At 33.8% G+C, this 23,960-nt stretch overlaps 1 protein-coding gene across 1 annotated transcript; it reads right to left on the bottom strand.

Moving 5' to 3' along the window:
- Window positions 1-15,560: 15,560 nt before the first annotated feature.
- LOC140444534 (uncharacterized) lies at window positions 15,561-16,145 on the bottom strand. Its single transcript, XM_072536293.1, has one exon. It carries the CDS (start codon window positions 16,143-16,145, stop codon window positions 15,561-15,563), a length of 585 nt encoding a protein of 194 aa, XP_072392394.1.
- Between the last annotated feature and the right edge of the window lie 7,815 nt (window positions 16,146-23,960).

Raw genomic sequence — 23,960 nt, 5'->3', positions numbered from 1 at the left:
ATTAAAAATTTGTGCAAATTTTATATCTTAATGTTTATAAACCATGGAGATATGATTTTTTTAAAAATAGTCTCTATCTTTGTTCCTATTGGTCATAGGTTTTTTTTAATGAGAGTTTTTTTACCAGCTCTCCAATGGTTGTCGTACAAGTCTGTAGCTAGAAAAATAAAAAAAATATTACAATTGTTTTTAAGTAAAAAACATACCCCTTTTTTAAACGTTTATTTTGTAAATCATTTCGATGAAAATGCAATATGCATTTAATTTATGAGATAGCTTAAGTCTTAAAAAATTCTATGAAATGTGCTAAATGTGTCTAGCATCATTCATAGGGCAAGTTCAATAGTTTAAATAATTAGCCTCATAGATAAATAAATTAAATAACTTTTAAACTATTTGACCGATCGGGGGAAAATTTCGCACAAATTTAAAAGACGGTAATTCTTCGATGTTCAAATGTATTAATATTATTTAATTTTGTTAATAAAAAAATTAATAAAATTTATAAATTAGTGCAAAAAAAACTGCTTTTTTGCAAATATCTCCGTAAATTATTTATCAATTTTAATTGAAAAACACAGGAAAATAAAGATATTCTTGATATAAAAAAATGATATAAATATTGTTTATTTAAAATATAAGGGGAAAAACGTAAAGACAAAAAATCTAATTGTGACCATAAATTATTATTAAAAAAACGCAAGGTAAAATTACAAGTACCTTTTCATATATTCGTCATCTAGTAACCCCCACCTATGTCGTAAAAGCTTGAGATATCTGCGAAACATTTTTCGACCTTTTTTTTAACCAGTTTGGGCTATTGTGCTGTAATGTTGGTCTAACTTTATAATTCTAGTAATTATCAAAAATTCGTCTATGTATTTACTTTAAATATCTTATTACACAAGAGAACCAACCCTCCCTAAAATACAGGTGCTATAAAAGTTAGCTCCAATTGTCATTCACAGACTAATAATATTCCTAAAATTTCTTTTGTATCGATTCCGTTTATTAAGGATGTCACTCTCAAATTGACCAGAGTTTTTGCTAACACTGACTACATGAAAAAAAGCTTATAAAAGCACTCTAGTTGTAAGGGATTCATTAATTCATAGTCATTAAAACACAAAATACCAGACTCAGATAAAAGTGATGTATAAAAAACTTAATTACAGTACATTCAACCAACTTACACGTCTAAACGATTAATGGAATTCACAAAAAACCTTTCGTTGCAGTAAAAGACACGGTAAACTGCACTGGTGTTCTCCATAATGTATAACACTTTGCTAAATTTTAGGTATAAAATAAATTAATATATGTATCATTAACCCGTTGTTAATAGTTTTGCATATCTTGTTACTTTTTTTTTTAATAAATAGTATTCTTGTATAATGATATTTAACGTAAATTTCTTTTACCTACTTGTTTAATATTTTTTTTTAACAAATACTACCGTGCTAAGGATAATTTATATTTAAAATATATATACAAAGTACTAAAATATCACTTAATTTTTGTAAAAAAATACTTCGGAGTATACTAGAACATTTTGTCAATTTAAATAGTGGTGGTTATATTAACCATACGTCTGTTAGACTGATCGTTTTTGTACTAAGTACAAAATTTAGAAAATACTAAAAATAAAATAATTGTGGGAAACATTTTAATTTGTTGATGTACAGTTTACAACCATTTCCAAACTTTTTATCAAACATAATTAAATTACAATCGACATTCCTAATGATCATCAGGCTAATTTGCTTAATGTGTTTAGAATCTTTGTAAGCGGTTATATTATAGTTTACCTCCCAAGCGCAACAGTTAGAAAGTTTCCGTCATATTGATCTAAACTTAGTATATTGTAATTCAAACGGGTAGTTTTAAGTGACCATCATACCTAGATGTAAGTTGGATATTGATGAATTAATTGCAAATGTGCATAAATACTTTACTATGGAAAGAGACAATGGTGAACCTTTAAAGTCATTATTATGTATAAATCAACGCGGTTGTGACGCAATCGAGATAAGTGAAAGTAAGCTAAAAACTGTAATGAAGACTATTAAAGATTCTCAGGAAAATCTTACTGTGACTGAATATCACGAAGGTAAAAACAAAAAACAACTAGTAAACATTCTGGAAGCATTGACTTACCTGAGAAAAATTTTAAATTTGCAATATTTTGTATCGAATGCGTGAAAACAATCAACATGTCAGTTTAGATACTTCACTGGCCAAAATAATAAAGAGACAACTTTGTGAAATTAAGAGGACTTTGGAAAGTGTTTAGTGAAAGTGAAGAGACTTTGGATTTAAATTCAAAAAAGAAAATAATCGGTTACTTTTATGCGAAAGGAGTAGTGCGGTACACAAAAGAATTAAATTTTTTAGAGAGTATACTAGACCTAAATCTGAAAATGCAACATTAGTATACTTAGATGAGAACGCAGCATCACGCATCAACTACATACGTATCAAAAAATAAAAAAGCCAGCTTTTCTGGACCATTTTTTGGTTTTTTTTTTAATACAGTATAGTACGATCCAATTTGATCACTAAAAAAATAAATTATTATGAAGTTTTATACACATGTAATTAACATTTTATTACCTGTAATCTACTCCCTTTTTGGCAGAATTATAGTCTATAATACAGGATGGTTCTAGAACAGCTTGGTCACAGCGAATTTTTCCAGTCTCCATAACATCTGGTAAACACTTTCTATTGGATCTGAGAGTACCACAAATTCTAGTATTTTTACGAAGTAACTATTGTACTACGGATACACCTATGTAATAATTATCACAATATAGAATGCGTCCTGAATTTAAATAATTCTCCATCAGGGTAAAAATGACAGCTTGGGCGTGGTCTTTTTTAAAAGTTATATCAGTTCCTTTTCCTGTGTGGATCCTCAAAAGAAGAACGTATGAAAGTTCGACTCGAGCAGTCGAACAGTACGGACGTGCTCAAGAGAGAAGCGTGCTTAGGTGGGGGCGACTGACCTATTGTCAACGGAGCTTTTCAGCTCCCGGTGGGTAAGACACCGAGTGTGGCATAGGCACTTGTCCTACATATTAGCGAAAAGCGGATGCGAGATTGTTACTAGTTAAACCGTCGAGGAGCTGTTTTTATAGGCTCCTCGCGGAGGCTATAATAGCTTTGCATTTGCGAAGAATTCAGGATCACCTCAGTGTGTCGTCAGGGATGACACTGTAAGGCCTTGACATTTGACAAGGTCGGACAGAAACGGCCCCTGCTCCTGAGGTGTGAGAAACAGGAAGAGGATCCCTCACTGTGAATACAGGGAGTGAACTACCGCGAGGTACCTGGGACGGCACCCAGTAAGCCGTACTGACAGCGGTCAGTCGGTGGAAAAAAAAAACAGAGTCGTCTAAGTAGAATTTTCTTATATCTTATGAACTATTTGTTCACTGCCTTACGGCAATATGAGTGATATTCCCCCCCCCCCCCCCCAGAAAGTGTTGTCACGCAGGTGACAACACAAGAAGAAGAAGAGAATGATTTAGCCAAATCATCAAACCCCTCTGTTGACAGCTCGATCGAGCTATATAATAAATTTATTAAATCGACTAATCCCGCGATCAATGACATAGAAATCGTGATATCTTCTGACGATGACTCCTATCTGCCCGAGTCGGAGGAAGAAAAAAGCGAAATCGGCACCGATGAAGATGTTAATACGATGGACGCCATCGACGAAGAGCCGAGCCCAGCCGCAGAATCGCGCGAAGCCCCGCCCCCAACTGTAGTAGAGACACCACCCGTCGTGGACAACGTCTCCAAAAATGAAGCCGAGCCCGAAATCAGCAAGAAAATGAAAAGGCTAAGGCCCAAAGAAGACTCTCCGGAAGACGAAGAAGTAAAGAAAAAGGCCAGAGAAATGGCGGAAAGGGAAAAGGCCAATGAGCTTTTAAGGTCGGTCAATGTACTGACGGAACAGATCAAATCCCTAAAAGAAGAAAGCCGTATCCGCAAGGAAAAGGCGAATAAACAAATCCAAGACCTTTTCGCTCAGATGACTGAGCTGAGAAACGAAAATAAGGAAAAGGACAAGGAGATACAAAAACTTGTACAACATATAATGGCATTAACAGCAGCCAAGGAGAAAGAAGAGTCAATAATGGAGATCGACCCGTGGAAAGCCTCCCTTGTTAACGACGTTGTAAAGCTAGTTAAACTAGGAATCGGTTCACCTCCCCCCGCAAAGCCATCCGGTAGCAAGGGCAAGCCTAAAGAGCCGGAAAGAATCATAACAACCAAAGAACCTGCAGGTTGGACACAAGTTCAAAACAAAAAAGGAAAAAAGACAGGCACCACTACTGAGAAATCAGACAGTAGTGTGAAAACAAAAATAAGCGTCGCCGAAAAGCAGACGCAGATAATAAATCAACGGAAAGAAATCGAAAAGGCTGCGAAAGAGGCTCATGAAAGAAGCCAGAAAAAGAAAACTGCCCAAAATAACTTGACCAAAAATATCCAAGTTGAAAAAGAAAACGACGTACCAAAAGACTCACCACAAACAAGCGAGGAGCCTACAGTAAAAGAGCCAATAGTAAAAGAGCCGAAACCACCGGCGATAATCCTAAGAACTGTAGGAGAACACCAAAAAATCCTGCAGAGATCAGCCAACCAAGGCATAATATCAGTCAATAAGTTTGCACGATTAGGCAGATCGATTGTTATTAACACAAAAACTAGAAAAGATTACCTAGGAATGGTACACATCCTAGAAGAACACACTCCAAAAGTAGAATTCATCGCATATCCCATAGATAGCGATAAACTAAAAAGAGTCATTATAAAAGGGCTATCTGCTACTACTAGCACAGTAGCAATTAAAGACGAACTATATAATAAAGGAATAGAAGCAACAAGGGTGATCAATATGATCTCCAAAAAAGGTGATAAAAAAGTACTGCCACATTTCATCGTCACCCTCAAAGAGGAAGACGTTGCAAAAATCAAAAAAATATCTGATATATGCTACATGCGCATTTATGTGGAGGATGAATTCAAAATCACAAAAGACACCCTACAGTGTTATAACTGTCAAGGGTTCTATCACAGCTCAAAGGCTTGCCATTGCGGATCCAGATGTGTAAAATACGGAGAAAACCACATCAGTAACGACTGTGAGAAAAGCCGGGAAACCGACCCCAAATGTGCAAACTGTGGTGAAGCGCACACAGCAAATTATAGAGGATGCTCTAAGGCCCCCAAAAAGAAAACCCCTGCCCCAACAAGACCGGTAGGAAGACCCATAAACAGCGCTCCAATCAACAAAGGAGTCAGCTACGCACAGGCAGCGAAAAAATCCGCTGAAACCACCACAGAAGCTCCAGCACAACCACAAGAAGTGTCGATACAGGACGCAGCTACCCTTATCGCAAACTTCCATACAGAGTATAATAACAAAATGATGGAAATGATGTCCATGATGGACAAGGCAACAAAAATGATGACTGCATTTGGAGAAGCCGTCCGTAAATGTTAGCAAACCAAAACGAAGATCTACGCATTGGGTCATGGAATTCCGGCGGAATATTCAAAAAGATCAACCTTCTGGATGAAATAATAAATAGATTAGAGCTCGATATCGTAGCCCTTCAAGAAACCAAACTAGTGGAAAGGAAAAAAACAAAATTTCCAGACTACGATATCTATAGAACGGATCATAGAGCATTATCAGGAGGAACAGCTATTTTAGTCAAAAAGGGACTCGAACACATCCCAACACCAGATGGACTGGTGACAATGGAAGCCACAATTATTCGACTTAAGGCCAACAACGAAACACTAAAAATAGTGTCAGCTTACGTCAGACCACATGATCCGATTTTCAACGAAGATTTGAGCCTAATACTGAACTCAGAAGAGCCAACTATAATTATTATTGGAGACCTAAATGCTAGATCTCCCAATTGGTTTGACAGGACGACCAACCAAAACGGAAGATATCTCTGCAACCATCTCGAGAACAGACCGAACACATATGTCATCGGACCAACAGAACCAACATGTTTCCACGGAGAACTCCCTACGTATCTTGACATTGCAATCCTACACAACGTGGGTCAACAATACGAGACACACTCTCTAAATGAAGGCAATTCGACATATAACCTAATCGTCCTGACCCTGGGCGCAATAGAATTGAACTATTTGCAGCCCCACAACAGAAAGAAGACAAGTTGGCCAAACTTCAGAAGAATTGTGAGCGAGAACATCGGTAACATCCCAACAAATAATAATTATACAGAACTAGAAGATAGTGTAATAAAACTAGAACAAGCACTAAACAATGCTATCGATGCCAGCTCCAAAACCGAAACAATCACAAGACAAAAAGGAGGAAGATTCAGGGATATAAGTATAGAACTTCAAAACCTAATCAAAGAGAAAAGCCGGAAAAGAAGAAGAGCCTACCGCACAAGAACGGTAGAAGACAAAAGGATTGCAAATGAGCTAGACAAAGAAGTGAAAAAACAACTTCAAAATCATAGAAATGAAAGCTGGGACTCCTATATCGATGAGCTAAATCCTAACAAATCCGCCTTCTGGAAGTTATCTAAAATCCTCCGAAAGGACAAGAAACCCATACCTCCCCTACACGGAGTAAACGGGATTGTCCATACGGAAATCGACAAAGCCGAAGTCATGAAGGATGAATTAGAAAGGGCGTGTAGAAACAACGAACACCCCGACGATGACATAGACTTTGAGGAAGAGGTAGAAAGAGCAACGAGAAGACTTAGAAGGAAAAAGGGCAGAATAGGTATTACACATACATCTCCCGAAGAAATAAAGGAACTTATAAAAATGACAAATGCCAAAAAAGCCCCAGGACCCGACATCACAAATAGGGCGCTGAAAAATCTACCAACAAAAGCTGTTGTTTATATCACTAACATAATAAACAGCATGCTAAAACTACGATATTTCCCAGATAGGTGGAAAGAGGCACACGTAATAATGATTGCAAAACCTGGCAAAAACGGCACATTTCCGCAAAATTACAGACCTATCAGCTTATTATCATCTGTAAGCAAGATAGCGGAAAAGACTCAATGAAGAATCACAAATGCTAGGAACCAGAGGCTCAATTCGGGTTCAGAAGCGAACACTCCTGTGAATTACAGGTATTACGACTTACAGAATTTATCACCAAAGAATTTAATGAAAAAATGTACACAGCTACAGTATTTCTGGACGTCAGCAAAGCCTTCGACAGAGTCTGGCACCATGGACTCATCTATAAAATGAATGAATTTGGTTACAGTGAGGCGATGACATGCCTCCTTGCGTCATATCTTGCCAACAGAAGGTTCAGAGTTCGAATAGGGGCAACCCTATCCGAAGTCGGGACCCTGGAGGCGGGTGTGCCTCAGGGAGCGGTGCTGTCGCCTTACCTGTACACCATCTATACGGCCGACACGCCAAAAGAGCCAGGCTCTCTGTTGAGTCTTTACGCTGACGACACAGCAATAGCTGTTAGCTGGAGAAACCCGGATCATGCAGCTAATCATCTGCAAAGAACACTAAACAGATTCCAAAGATGGTGCATGAAATGGAATAGCCCTAAATCCAGACAAAACACAGGCTGTAATGTTTAGTCACAGAAGAAGTGTACCAAATCGCGAAATTACAATCGAAAACACCCCAGTAGACTGGACCAACCAGGCTAAATACCTAGGGGTACATCTCGACAAGAAGCTAACGTTCACTGAGCACATCAATCAGCAAGTACTCAAAGCCAAAGCGTTGAAAAGTCAGCTCTCAACACTTATAGGAAGGAAAAGTAAACTACGATTTAAAACCAAAATCAGGGTTGCGAATAGTATTATCCTGCCAGTCCTAACATATGCATCCGCAGCGTGGGGACACACCTGTAAAACAAACAGGAAAAAGATACAGACCACTCAGAATCAAATAGTCAGAGTTGCTCTCAAGATACCAAGGTACGTACCCTTGAGATACGTATATAGAGACTCAGGACAAACAAGAATCCTACGCACACTAGACGAGAGAGCATATGAAATTTTCAACGGACTAAGAAACCACCCAAGCAGAATGTTAAGAGAGCTGACTAACTACAATGAAAACATAAGGACGGTACATACAAGACCAAAACAACAGATAGCTCGATATAGGGAGAACCCGAACGAATAAATAAAGAATGAGATGGTTGCAAGAAGAACGAACAAAGAAATGCAGTCATTCAGAAAACACACCAAAAAAACTCTGGCGAGAGGGTACGCTTTTCTTTTTAGGTTTTTAGGTAATTATAAGTCCAATATACATCGGGGTGTGTGAGAGCATTATACACTTGGGAATGCACACCCCAATACACGCACACAAATAGGATTAAGGAAAAAAAGGAAAGAATTGTTGTCCAGGCATTTTATAGTCCCGAAGCCACAAGGAAGTCCACAAAAAAAAAATTGTTTTCTGATTAAATAACGTAAATTCATATTGATATATTCATACTTTTCATTAAAGCGTTTCACGTAAATTTACCTTATATAGCAAACATAGAAGGGGCCCGTCAGGCCTTCTATATACCGCTCCGCGGACTAGGCCCTTAAGGCAGATCGAATGAAAGATCTACTCGCGAAATCCGAGCACTGAGTTCATGTGCGGCATACATGGGCTTGGTGGCCGGACCCCTCTCGGGTGCTCAGCCGGCGAGGAGAACAAAATTTATTTTGCCAAATCGGCGGCTGAGTGACCGAGCACACACTCTTTTCCGGACATAGAGTCATTAGCTCAGGCTGATGGCTCTATGGTCGGAACACACGCTCTTTTTTCTTTTTTTAGGGACTCAAGTCCCGACGTAAAGCTAGAGTAAAATCAATAGAGTCAGTAAAGTAAATAGAGAGAAAAGCCTAGATGTGGCTACCCCTACAGTTAGGTGGCATAACCACATTAACTAAAAACCGAGGATGTTCTATTACCCAGGGCATCTTAAGTAAATTTCAGATCATAAGCCTCCTCATGTAAGTCACACGATGAGGAGGGGTGGTGGAAAAGCCTGGGGGTCAGATAGGTACCACTTCGACTAGCGAAGTGTGACCGGTTTTATCTTCGGTCATATGGATCTCATTCTTACATTGGTATACACATGTTCCTAGGGGCAGGGTTGATCACTGCGTGTGTGTGTGTGTGAAGAACGTATCCAGTCACAGTACATAATAATAGAGTTTATTTCCGTAAAGTTGACTTTTGTTTTTAATGTATTTTCTGAATTTAAGACGACCTTTAAAAAGTACGATACTCTCATCTATTACTATCCTTTCATGAGAAATTAAATAAGAATGAAAGTTATTTGGTAGTAGATAAAGTACAGGGCGTATTTTATACAGTTTATCTTGCACCAAGTTATGCTTGTTATTAACAAAATGCAATCAATTTTATAATAAAAAAATCTGTCCCTTGGCATGACTTTAGAAATAAATGCATTATTATATAGTGAATCTTTCGACCAATATAAGGATAGACCCGGAGCATTTAGTTAACTCATTGCCAACATTGTAGAAAATAATGCATGTATTTCTTGGTTAGAGGTAGGTTTTCAAGCTTTTATTCTTGATTATCTGAGTATCGTATTTTCATTTATAATTTGAGACGCATAGATATTTGTTTGCTCAACAATAATGTCTATCATTTTGTCAGTAAGAAAAAGTTTGTAAAAATCTAAAGGCAACTTTACAGTTTCTGAAATATTACATTCTTCTATTTTATTATATTTTACAAATAATAATTCGTTTGAAGATGTAATTGTATTCCATATATTCTCACTTTCATGTCCAATATTTAATTCCTCAACAATACCATTCACTTGTTTCCTTTCCATAATATTTACTGCCTTCAAAATACTTTCTACTTCACTGTCATCGTCGCTATAATCAGAGTTTGATGGTTCATAGGGTTTGTCACGTATTGAATCATCCAAATCAAAATCTGATTCTGAGTCACTATGTATAGCGATAGCATTTTGCAAGTTTGTTTTTTTGTTCTGATCCCAAACATTGCACGTCCGCTAACTTTGAGTGTCAAGCAATACAGGACTGTATTCAGTACTATAACTGTGCCTGTATACCTGTGTAGTGTGCATATTACGTTATTTACATTCTCAAGCTTATAATTGGTTCACAATTTGTCGATAGCTCACTACAAGTTTAACCCTAATTAGAGAACTGAAATACAGAGAGGATAGGTAATACGATATAATAGTAAAAACCAACCTGAAACTGACTGTTTCAGATGTTTTCGACTAACCCACCTTATATCTGAAGGAATACAATACCGTATAATCCTATTACGAGGGTATTTTGAATGGTTACAGATGACCGACCAATGTCGTAGAGTATATGATTGAAACATTTATTTGAACTAAATAAATATATTTTTTAAATTGTACTTATGTAAATTGTATTTTTTATTAAAATTTATTTATTTTATTCAAAAATAAAAAGTTTCTTGCAATTTGTAACAGATACATTTATTTAATTAAGAAGAAAGGCGACAAATGTCGCCTGGCAAAATTTCCAATATGTTTTTAATGTATCCATTATTTTCGAATCCGGAGAAAACTAATAAATATTTTTGAAAAATTTAAACGCAGAATGAAAGCTTACATTATTACTGAGGGCAGAAAGTCCCTGAAAACTTCTACAATATTTATTATAATATATTATATATATTATATAATTATGTAACAGGGGTAAAAATAAAAGAGAAAATATAGTATAATTTTTAATTGAAAATATTGCATGCAAAAGAAACTTTTTATTTATTCTAATAAATATTTCATTCTGCCTTTAAATTTTTCAAAAATGCTTTTTAGTTTTCTTAGGATTTGAAAAAAAATGGATACATTTAAAACACATTGAACATTTTGACAGGCGACATTTTGCGCCTTTCCGCTTTAATACCTTACGATTACAACTACTATTACTTACCTTATATAATTACGATCAGAAAACTACTCAAATTCAAAATAAATAGGATCAACTTCGGAATCCGAGTCGTCTTGTGGGTTAATAATTAGCGGTTGTGTCTCTACGGTCGCATCAATTATGTTATCAAGATCCCACATTTTTTGTTCTTTTTCTATTACATGCCTTACTGCATCTTTCCAGTTTTGTTCTGTAATATGTTGTAAAGACTCGTATAACAATTCACGTACAGCTTGTATTTTATATGACGTATTTTTTCTAGCCACATAACTTTTCATTTGTGCCCCAATGAGTTCAATTGGATTTATTTCTCAGTGGTAGGGTGGAAGTCTAAGGACTGTGATGTTTCGCCTTTCCGCCATTTTGTCAACTAAGTATTTCTTGAACTTAGATTTGTGTTGCCGGGCAATTTTTAAAAGTTCTGCTTTTACCATTCCATCTTCGTAAGGCAGATAATTATTCCGCAGCCAGTCAAGAATATCCTGTTTCTTCCACGCAGTCGTTGGAAGTCTTTCTACTAGTCGTGAATGATAAGGTGCATTATCTAATACTATAATTGAATTTGGTGGTATGTGTTCAATCATCTGCTCAAAATACTCTTCAAAAACATCAGCTGTCATCTCCTCGTGATAGTCTTTTGTGCTTTTGGACTGAAATTCCAACAAACCATGCTTAACAAATCCTTTTTAACCGCCAATGTGAGAAATTATTAATCTACTGCCTTTACCAGAAGGTAGGGAGATACCAGTAGACCAACCTTCCATAAAGGCTTGCCTTGAGCTTAATATATTTTTATCTGACCAAATTTTTTTTAGAGTATGACCTGAGTTTACCCACGTTTCATCATGGTGGAAGATGGGCCTTCTTCCGCTCGGAATTTTTGTATGGATCTTAGATAATTTCTTCTCCAATATATTATCTCCTCTCGGTCAATCAAAAGTGATTTTCGGTCTGATTTCTCCCACCGGAAATTTAATTCTTTTAAAACTTGCCACAATTTAGTACGTCCGATATGAGGCAAATCCAGGTCGTCTCTAACTTCTTGTAAAATTTTGTTTAGGCTTGGTATTTCTTTTTTAAAAAAACATCCATGAATTTTCCTTCGAATACCTTTTTTGGTAAATTCATCAATTTCAATAGGCTTTTTCCCTCTCTTTAAGTGTTCGTTTGTGTTTGGGTTAGCTATACCGTGTTTTTTTCTTTCTGATAGGAACCTATATACAGTTGACTCTCCTACGCCAGTCATGTTGGCATAACTTTCGACTATGTTGCGAACAGTGTTTACGGGATTCTGAGAAACCAGAGCATCGTGAACATTCAGGACAATAGTCTTCTCCCTTGGTAAATAGACAGACTTACTGACTGTACGCAACAGTACCGGTGTAAAACTTAATGATGTTGATGATGAAGCCATCACAAGCAATCCAACAAAACGAGCACGAGCGAAAGGTACGTATATGTTCGTAGGTATATGGAATAAAAAATCACTCGCGCACTGCATATAATTCGCAAAAGTAATATTCGAGACGCTAATTACTGCCGTAGATGCGGAAACACCGACGAGCCGTAAATTACATGCGATCAAAAACGTACTAAAAAAAATTGTTTTCGTTAGTAATAACTTCACCCTTTCAAGTTAGGTTTCGAATATAAAGTGAACAGACGAGACACGTGGCCAAAGCCGGCATCCTTATACCCAGTATATTATTAAAAATATGGGGAATTCCATCCTAATTATCTTGCAACGAATAGTACCTTCGGATATGAATTCCAGGTTTTTTAGTAAAGTGATTAAACGCGAATATTAGTATTGAAATATCCAAAGAGATAAGGTATTCTTATTTACAAAATTGTTAATCGTTAAATTCTTATTTTTATTAATATAATATAATAACCAACATTAGCCGTGAAAGTTTTAATTGTTTTTTTGCTGAATATATTAGTATTAAAATATTATTAAGATTATATATAACAGTATTAAAACATTATATTATTATTTAATGAATAAATACCTCAGGAACGCCTATGATTTACGACCGCTTTATGAGTTTGAGGCACATTTCGTGCTCTCAACAATTTGTGAATGGAGAATAGTTCGCATCACTCCCATGGTAAAAAGTTATGATATTGCCACTATTAGCTGATGACCTCACAATGAGAGTGGCCGTTGGAATACAATACATACTCGTATTATGTTTATAATGGGGTTTTATCAAATTTTTAGCTTTGGCGAGATTTTTGTGAAATTAAGTTGATTAGTAGGCTTTTTAGTGTGAAAGAACTATTATTAACCCCTTAATGTTTTGACTCCAAAATTAGTTTATTTAAAAAACAACTGAAGGATATCTTAAAATAACTTTGTTATAGTTTATTATTCTCGGATGTTTGGTAGTTTAAAAAATTTATTATGAACATAAAGTTGTTAAGGTGTAATTTTCTTAAAACTTTTGTAAATAGATATCATACGACAATCAGATGGTGACGCCGTTAAAACACGAAGCTTATTCGACCTCGTAGTGGTCAAATGGATAAAAATCGTACTTTATGGCGGTAAGGGGTCAAATTGACCTCGCACATTTTTTTATAATAATTCGACTGGAGCACTATATAAGAATTTAAACGGTACCAATAACATTAAAAATGGTTGAAAAATAAACATTTTACAGTCTTAGCAGATGAGAAGTTTTAAAAATTTTGTATCCCAAAAAAAAGTTTTGTAACGAGGTCTTTAAGACCTCGTTCTGCCAAATTAGAAGTGATTTAAAAACTGTTTACGCATGGAACGTGGTAAAAATTTCTTTTTGTAGAACGATATATAATTTTTAAAAATTTTATTTATAAAATTTCAGAACATTTTCGATCCCATCAGATTATCCTCAGGGAAAAATGTCTATATAGTATTTGGAACTAGCCACATGATGAGGTCAGATGGCCCTTAAATTACATAATTTGAGTAATTGACATTATAATTAATAGGACACTAGGTCGATGATAAATGATTACATTTTTTAAGGTAACGTACAATTTCCCACCTTATGCCCTGAGAGGCAACAACCAACAGTTGATTGGAAATGGTGTTCAACATACCAACATTGTAAATAACCTTTTTAAAATATTGTGCATTTCAGATGTTAATAGAAAAATTTTGTGAAATTTTTTATAAATACTAAGAAACAGAGAAATTTTGTACAGTTCTTTGGAGATGTAGACATGTGTGGTTTAATAATTTTTAAAATGGGCATTGATCTAATTATACAGTTGAGATAAGTCAAGATCATAGAGGTATACAAAATGACAGTGAGATGCTTAGTTTATTTTTAAATAAACTTTAAAATAAGAAATTACAAAATGGACATTACTAACGATGGACTCGTAACTTAAGAAAGAATACAATATCTTAGATATTTTTTGATAATAAAAATATAACAGGAAGGAACACTGAATGAAACTTATGCAACATTCTATATAAAAATTTTCATTTATTTAACCAACGTGGAAAAACTTTTGTGTGTTGAATAAAAGAGTTGGTACACTACGTTCGCTGTATCTTTGCACATCATAGTTGTACGAATTAAATCAAAGCGTTTAAATCAAACGTCTTTTTTAGATTCATGAAATAATTAGGAAATGTTTATTATCCCGTTAAACGTATTTATAGTGATTGTTTTTGTTTATTTATTGTACTGTATGTTAAAAACTCATTATAGAATTGTTTTGAACGTAATTTTCAGTTTTCTACATATTCAACGTTATTATGATTATTTGAAGAAATGCTCTATTTGAAATACTGTAGTCGAGAAAGATGGACCCAAGATCAAACAGCTAAAATTCTCATATTTATTTATTTATTTATACACCAAAGCATCCAACAGCCGAAGCCAGTTACTGGATGAAAAAAAAAGTTTTCATTCAAAATACAATATTAAACATATACATTGTATACATATGACATTCAATTTTTAAGCTTAAGTATAAGAAAATTTCCTAAAAGATAAAAAACTCTTGTGCATGCTTTTCGAACTAAGTTACTAACACAAAAAAAATTAATTAAACTTTACAAAACAAAACAATAAAAACAATGGAAAAAGAAAAATTTCTAAAATATCTTAATTTGCAGAAAACTTAAAGGGGTTTACAAATTAGTGCTTGATCTGTTAGGCTAAAATAATACGACTTTTCTTATGTCGCATAGCTAGAGACTTAGTATTTATTTTAATTACTATGTTAATGGGAATAAGTTACAATTAAAGGTTAAAGTACGTCAATAAACGTACTTTAATCTTTAATTGTGGCTTATTCCCATTTAAATAGTAATTACTTTAAAATGCCACAAGAAAATCGTTTCAAAACAATAGTATTTATTTTTTATACTAGCTGGTTTTTATCAATTTTTTTTTATTTGTGTATCGAACTTCTCTGTGGTTTCCAAAATAAAGTGTGGAAAGTTATGTGTAAAAGGTTTCATTGTTTTAACCTAAAGAATGGATCAATTACTTTGTTACAACCTATATCCACAAATATGGCTAAATGAATAAATTCTTAAAATAAATTGAAAAATAAAACAAAATATCAAAATTATATATTTCCTTCACTTTCAGAATCCGAGCTATCTTCAGGGTTTATTATGATGGGTTGAATATCAATATCAACTATATTTTGCTCTTGGATATACCACTTTTGAATAATTTCATGAGTATGTCTTACACATTTTTCCCAAATGTCTCCATTACATTGGTTAAGCGCCTCTTTCCACATCTTTATAACAGCACTATCAGAATAGCCGTCCCTACCAATATGCTTATTGTAATATGACTTGCAATTTGCCCAAATTAATTCAATAGCATTGAATTCGCAATGGTAAGGAGGTAGTCTCAACACTTCATGACCATGCTCTCTTAGTACCTCATCAATTACATACACATTTTCTTTTTTATTCATTTTTGCAACTTGTAATAATTTAGGTTTTATAAATTTTGGGTCAAATTGGATGTTATTTATTATCAGCCAGGTAACAATTTTATCTTTCTTTGAAGGAGTCGTAGATTGCTTTTCTAAAAAAACACTATGATATGGAGCATTATCCATTAAAATCAACGATGGTTTTTCTAAATTAGGAATTACTCGTGTTCTTATCCACTTAGTAAAAATATCGTTGTTCATTTTTCCATGGTAATTAATATGTTTAGACTTAGAACAAAACAATAAACTTGCTTTAGAAACAAATCCTTTAGAAGAACCAGCGTGAACAGTTATGAAACGTTTACCATTAAAACCTTCTGGTTTACGTACACTTTTGCTACTAGTGTCCTGCCAGGAAGTTGTTTTATTTCCTTTTGAATAAATCCATGTTTCATCCAAAAAAACAAGTTCTCTTAAATGCACACTTTCTAGGTTTTTAAAGTACTTACGAAAGAATTTTGCTCTTAAAGCAGCAATATTAGTTCGTTCGAATAATGATCTTCGATTGTCATCCTTTTTATATTTAAATCATATATCTCTCAGTACAATGCTCAAGGATGTTTTTCCCATCGTAACAACTTCTTTTTTCTCTAAGTCACATTTCAAACTTTGTAGACTAACACGCTTTTCTAAAAAACAAAAATAAAAACTAGTAATAATAGTGAAACTTTATTTTAGAAGTATTAATTTTGATGTACTTGCATTGGCTGGGGTATAAACCAGATCGTTTTTATTTTGTACAATATCAACTTATACTTGTTACTTTGTAGGTACATATTGTACACAGTGTTTCGTATTGTCATTTCAGTTTCTTCAGGCAGATTAGTTTTCTTGCTTTTACGACGACGTCTACTTTTGCCTGGACTTGAAAGGACAGGATTGCTTTCTTTTCGTTTTTTAATTGTACATACTGTTTGCCGTGCCATTTTCAAGGCAGCAGCTACCCCTTAAATTCAAAACAATTTCATGATAGGTAAATTATAAAACAACATACAATTAATTACAATATCTCTTGAACATAAGCCAAAGGTGCCAATAATGGTCCTCCGTTCCTTTTTTCCAACTCAAAATAATTATACAAATTCAGCACGAGTTGCTGGGATTGAGAATTTAATATATTTCCAGACGTATTCTAAAAATAAAAACTTTCAAAAAATATTCTGTTTGATATTTGTTTGATATTTATGACAACAAATAATGTTTTCGATCCGTTATACACAGTTTTAGCCAGATTCAAAAATGATACGTCAAATTAAAGGTAAGAAAATTTAACTGCAAAATTTATACTTACATCAAGAAATGCAACACTAAGTGAACAGTTAGTCTGGTTAAATTGATAATTTTTCGACTGTTCTAACAACTATTCAAATTTTGTCATTTTTTGTCATGTGGAACAATTTCACCCAATCATGTCAACATTAGACTGATAATTACATTCAGTGCAATTTTCAATCCCTATGAAAACACGATTGAGTTTGACAACTTCATCCAAACAAATTTCAAAATGTCACGTTTCGGCAATGAGAATGTTCAAAGTAAAAATTACTGGTCATGGCAATCAGAATTCTATAAAACCATACTTGAATCTCGATCAAGAACAAACAAGATTATAAATATTATGCGTGGTAATAGATCTTCTATAGTAGAGAACAGCAACGAATCTAATGTTAACTTAAATTTTAATAATTGTACTTTCACTAACTGTACTTTTAATAAATAAATGTTTCGTTATGGTGAGTTATGATTTTTTTTTCGAAAAATTATCCGCCGAATATCCCTCGGACAATGATGAATGCCTCATAATTTCATGACAAATTTCTCAAGCTCGTTGCTTGGTAACAGCACTCAGCCTTCGGCTTCGTGCTGTTACCAAGGAACGAGCTTTCGATTGTCATGAAATTATCTCGTCTGTTATCAATGTCCTAGGGATATTACTACTGATAATAAGCGGGTTCAATGATGGGAATTTATCACAGACTGTTGTTATATTACTGTCTTTGTGTGATGTATTAATAAAGGTTGGACAAGCGGCTTAATTTCAACATTTTATACTCTGTGGGTAGAAATGAGACAAAATTTAAAAATAGTTCGTGAATAATTTCATACATGTGCAAATATACAGCGAACGAACTGTATATGTTCAGACTTTATGGCAATATTTTCAATTACTTTTCAAGTTTTGTGAAATGTATAAATCTATGTTATTAAAATAATTAAAAGTTTCTATAAAAATTCAAAATTTATTTCTGTTGCTAAACTTGCTTCATTTCTTTCTTTAGTTACGTTTGAAACTTTAAAAAAATTGCAATTTATGTACTTTATAAATTCTGCTATAAAATATATAAAAGTAATAAAATAAATATTAAATTTTAGCTTGCTCGTATGACTTTTAGAGGTTCAGGAGCATTTTAGTCTCTGACGACTGGTGTATAAATAAATGAATTTATTTATAACAAAACAAAAGCTTCTTTGGGATTTGGGATTTTGGGATTCAGGTTACGTCGGATTAAGAAAATTATAAAGAAAATCACTTCAATGAGAGCAGAGAAAACACATTGTTTTACGTAAGTACCGAGGTTTACGAGATACTATACCGATTTAGAACTTTGAAATTCAATTTTCTTTAACCTAATTTTTTTGGATTTTCACGTGCAGTAACTATGATTATTATTATAATATATGTTATAAATATCTTAAACACATAAAAATTTAAACGAAAAAGTCCTCCGAAATAAAAAGGTAACAATTTAAAGATTATCATCCTATTCTTATACCTTCGTCGTAAATACGGTCAGCTTTGACGTTGTGTATCCCAGGAACCACTGCTTGTAATTTAATTTTTTTCTTTCAGAAGAAGTGGCTTACCAAGCCTTTTTTACTACCATTCTCTTAATTTTATTTGAGCTAATACTTACCAAGATATTGTATTTTTTGTTTTTAAGCCAAAAACTTGTTTATAATTTTAAAATAATTCTTAGGCCGCACAAATTATTTTTGAATGATTGATTTTAATGAAATTTTGGACTTCTTGCCTTTGGACCCGAGCCCAGGGTTGCTTTTACTTGGGGAGTGAAAGCCATTCCTTTTGGAGGGTGAAAAGACGTACGTTTAAAATAAGTCTGAAAATTGATACCCTGACTAATTCTAAGCAACCTTAATTCTGTAGAGTTATTTGCGTGTAAAAATGTTTATTTTTCAACATAAAAAAACAAGTTTTTAGACGGTTTTTAACAAATAACTCAAAAGTAAATAGTGATCAAAAAATAATTGAATTACCATAGCTTTTAGTGAATGTTGATTTTAAAATGAAAATCTACTAGTTGTTTTTTACAAATTTAGAAATGTTTTTACCGATGATTCTCGTTTAAAACTCCTAAATCCAACACATGTGCAAAATGCGAGGAATTTCAAATTAATATAAGTCAAGCTAGAGAAACTAGAAACATCGAAAAACTTGAAGAGCAAGAAAGTTACAAAAAACTACACTTATGAAACACTTAAGCAACAAGAAACATTCTTAAGCAAGCAGTGGAGAAACCCAAAGTAAATAAATATGTTCTTGTTATAAACTTCGACCTCCAACAGGCTTTGCCAACTCCTAAATTGACTACTGGACCAAGCTTTTACAAAGTTTTTGGTACTTTTGTGATATAATTTTAGTGTCATTTGCTGCAATCAACCTGAAAAAGGTTATTTTTTCCTCTGGTACGAAAGAATTGCCAAACGAGGGTCGGATGAAATTGCCAGTTGTTTAAACAAGTATTTTGAAAAATTTAATGTCAGCAGAGAAACCATTCGTGAAATACCAGATAAATGTTGTGACCAAAATAAAAATTGGACGGTCGTGGGATTTTGGTTTCGTCTATTAGCTTCTGGTTAATTCAAAAAAAAATTTCATATTTTTCCACAAGTAGGTCATACTATGTTACCTAGTGATAGAAATTTTGTCCTCGTGAAAAAACATGCAAAAACGAATATTGCAGTCTATTCTAATAGTGATTAGGAATATATTTTAAGGAGAGCCAAAAAGAAAATACTTTTCGTTATAACTAGTCTACAGAGGAAAGACATTTTTCTTATCTAAGAGAGCAGTTTGTTTAAAATAATTTTGGCGTAAGCAACAGTGCGAAGTTAGAATTGAATGTTAGTAGGTAATCCTTATGTCATGCAAGCTTATGAAAGATATTCAGGACTTCCCAGGTCGATTAACTTAAAAGGAAAATGGGATAGGCCTAATGTTTCAATGGAAATTTTATTATGGAATTACCGGTAAAATATCCCATTTACTCATTAAAGAGTCGAAACTGGCGCATAATAATGTCTTGTCTTCAGTGGTTTTCCCCAATTTATCATCCGTTCTACTACTTTACTTAACCCATTAATGGCCAAGCATTGAAATAGTTAGATTTTTTGCAATTCAAGTTTATATACTTTATAAATAAAGGCATAAGAACAATATTTCACTTAAAATTATAAATAAAAATAATTGCAGTATACAAAAAAATAATGTTTCGTTAACGAAACTTTGGCATAATATATGTAGTAAATTGAAAATTATACGTTTTATAGTGTGTAAATGAAATTTCTTGGTTTTATCAATTAAAACTAAAGGTATTGCTACAATAGTTAATTATATAAAATAAAATGATTACTTGTCTGGTAGTATGGCAGCAGCGCCATTATGGCATCTCATTTTTTATGGAAAGCACTAAAACAGTCAGCGTGCAAGTGAACCTTGCATTTTCCGCACATATAAACAGAATTAGTTTTGCACAGTCTGCACCGCCGACTACGTCCATCCTCTTTGCAAACGATATTATGAGCAGTCTGGTCATATTGAATATCAGAAGGTAAACTTCCTTTAGCAGGACGACCCCATGCGAATGTGGATGGCTTTGGCTCTGGGTCTGATTCGGAGTCATCTTTTTCAGCAGCTGTTTTTATCGAAAATCTTTTTTCGTTCTGTATCAGTGACAAAACCAACGAAGAAAGAAATTGCAATTGGGAGACTCGAGAATCATTTGCAATGTTGTAAATTCTCCATGAATTAACAACTGTGCAATCCACGAGGTTTATAAACAAGGGCCACCACCACTTTTTTACTTCTTACTCGTATCCGCTAATTTGATACCGAATTATGTAGGAGATCAACACCTGCCATATATCGGTTATAATCGTTATTCATATTGGGCTGAGGTATTGAATCTTCCTTTCGTAGCTTCCGATTATATCTTTTAACTGTAACAATTGGATGAACCGTTCCATTGTTGCTGGCTACAGTTACAACGGAATTATCGTTTCACCTTGCAACTGATACTTCTGCCTTTTTGTCGAAAGCATGATCAAATCAAACTCGCCTCTGTTTTTCTTTCCAAGCACTTTGCTACTTTGTAGAGGACATGTTGGTAACCTATTCTCTCTCACGGTGCTAGTAAAGAAAATTCCTTTTTCACCTAGAATGTGAAATAGTGCATAACTTGAAAAGAAGTTGTCGAAGAAAACTCTATGTTCTGAAGGGCTTTGCATTACACGTAGCAGATCCAAAACTACTTGCGTCCCTAATGTGTATTGTGATTTCTGCCTTTCTGGATTTGCGCCACCATAAGGAATGAATTGGTATAAATATCCCTCTGAGCTACACAAGCACCGGACCTTGAAGCCAAAGCGCACTGGTTTACCCTTCATAAACATCTTTGCAGAATGTCGGCCGAAATAAGGAACCATTTGTTCATCTATATACATATTATGAGAAAATAGTCCAAACTGCAAACATCGTTCGTTCATCAGCAAAAATAATGGACGTATTTTGGCAAATTTATCAGTTTTGTCTAAGTCATTATTATCAGAGACATGAAGATTTCTTTTTATGTTTCGGAAGGTGTTTCGACTCATGCACTTTCTCACCAGCTCCATGCCTTTATGTGGGTCTTTTGACCAATACATATCACACGCCGGAAGTGTATGATAACCGGTAAGGATTAAAATACCAAAAAACTTCTGAAGTTGAACTAGAGAGAGTTTAAAATCATGTCTGTTGTTGTCCCGGGCATACGTCAGGCTGAATTCGAGTATATTCTGGAATACAATATCGTCAAAAAATAAAGAGAATATTTCAAATGGTGTTTTCCCAGCCAGTCTCAGCTTTATTTCTTCCTTTTTATTAAATTTATTGTCTTTTGGAGAAGAGCAATAGTTTTCTAACGATTTAGACCAGTCAGGTGTATATTGCGTTGGTTTGCATTTTCGTTCGGAATTTACTTTTCTTTTCTTCCCCCTACTTGTAGATGGTTCCAATATGGATTCTGTGGGCGTCTTAGCCTCTTCTCGAGACCTTGTGTGAATCTCGAATGTACCAGCGATGTCAGTCAAAGCTTCTTCCTCTATAAGAAGATTATCATCCAAATCATCTTCATCTGTTAACACATCAACTAAAGAAGTATATAAACTGCATCTATTTCATCCGCTTCTTCTAAATCAGAATCATCCTCCAGTATATCTTGCAATTCTTTCACTAAAAGAGATCCCTTCATTTCATATTCGGATAGTCTAAAAATAAAATATCCTTTCAGAACATGTATATGTAAATGATTATCGTACAAATCTGATAATAATATGTATATGGCATTTACAAAACACTAATAACAAATTTAGCCAATTGTTACATACCCTTTGGACATCTTGATTCACCGTATAAATACTGAAAAATTGTAAAAAATAGCTACTACCGAGTAACTCACTATTATTATATCAAAGAAACCACTACACAGTTGGAAATAATAGCTAAGACTGAAAAATTTTGTATTATTAGTAGACTATCAAATATGGATCATAAATTCACGGATCGCGCCAAAGTTTCGTAAACGAAACATTATCTGTAAAGTGTTATAAAATTTTATGAGTAGTCATATTTCAAATTATGTTTGGATAATATCATTCTACAATCTCTAATTGAACAAAGAAAGCTGGTTTGGTCAAATTTTAAATATCTTGTGATATATTATGCGAGCTCAAACGACACCGACAGATACTAGTAAATTTGGAGTGTTTTGTTTTATTATTTTTTTATTATTTTAATTAGTTATTATTTTAAAAACTGTGCAGCACGTAATTTAGACCATTAAGATAACAAACACGTCAATAAACTATCTATATAAAAGACCCATACATAAAATATAATAATCATCATATGAAAATCGTAGAAAAAAAATAATTAAAAAAAATGTTTCGTTTTCGATACTTTGGCCACTAATGGTACAAAGTGAGTATTTTATTATCACCTATTTGTACGTTCGTTTGTTCAATATATTACTTACTGATCCTTTGCTGTTGTGAAAGATTTACAAGATTCAGCTTGTAGAAAATACTGTTTTTAAAGTTCTGTAATTGTAGTTTGAACTTTAATGTTACGTTTTCGCATCACTGGGCACAATCAGTAATACTTCATTAAATTTTTTAAATAAAATTGCTGCGCTTACTATCGAAGGTTTTAATAAATTGTTTGAAAATTTCTCAAATAAATTTGGAATCCGTAGGTGAAACTGAGGAAGATAGTCGCGGTGAAGATATTGGAGGAACTATTAATACATTTAACCACAATCAGTTGTGTTCAGAATCTGAAGCTGTTTTGGATCAGGGTGGGAAGTGAAATAAGAATCGATGAAAAAAATGTAGATTACATTAAAGAATTTGTCGTAAACAAACATCCTTTTGATATTACGCTAGGTGATTTTCCAGCTCAAGGTAAGCCTTTTAATTCTGATGTTTAACAATACGAGACTAATGAAGATAAACGTACCAATCACAGAACAGTTAAGTCGTTGGCAAAAGTATTTTGAAATTAAAATAAACTTGATCTTCCCACTAATAACAATTTAATATATTTAATAAGAGAGGGCAGTAATGAATAAAAAGTAAGCTTTCTTTTTTTTATTCTCGCTCGTTAACACCTTTGTAGATATTTGAATTTTTTTTTCAACAAAATTTACTTACGCATATAGTAAGGGAGACGACCTGCTA

This window comes from Diabrotica undecimpunctata, chromosome 6 (genome assembly GCF_040954645.1).
Source record: "Diabrotica undecimpunctata isolate CICGRU chromosome 6, icDiaUnde3, whole genome shotgun sequence".
NCBI classification, from domain to species: domain Eukaryota; kingdom Metazoa; phylum Arthropoda; class Insecta; order Coleoptera; family Chrysomelidae; genus Diabrotica; species Diabrotica undecimpunctata.
This window is presented reverse-complemented; position numbering and strand designations above follow the sequence as displayed.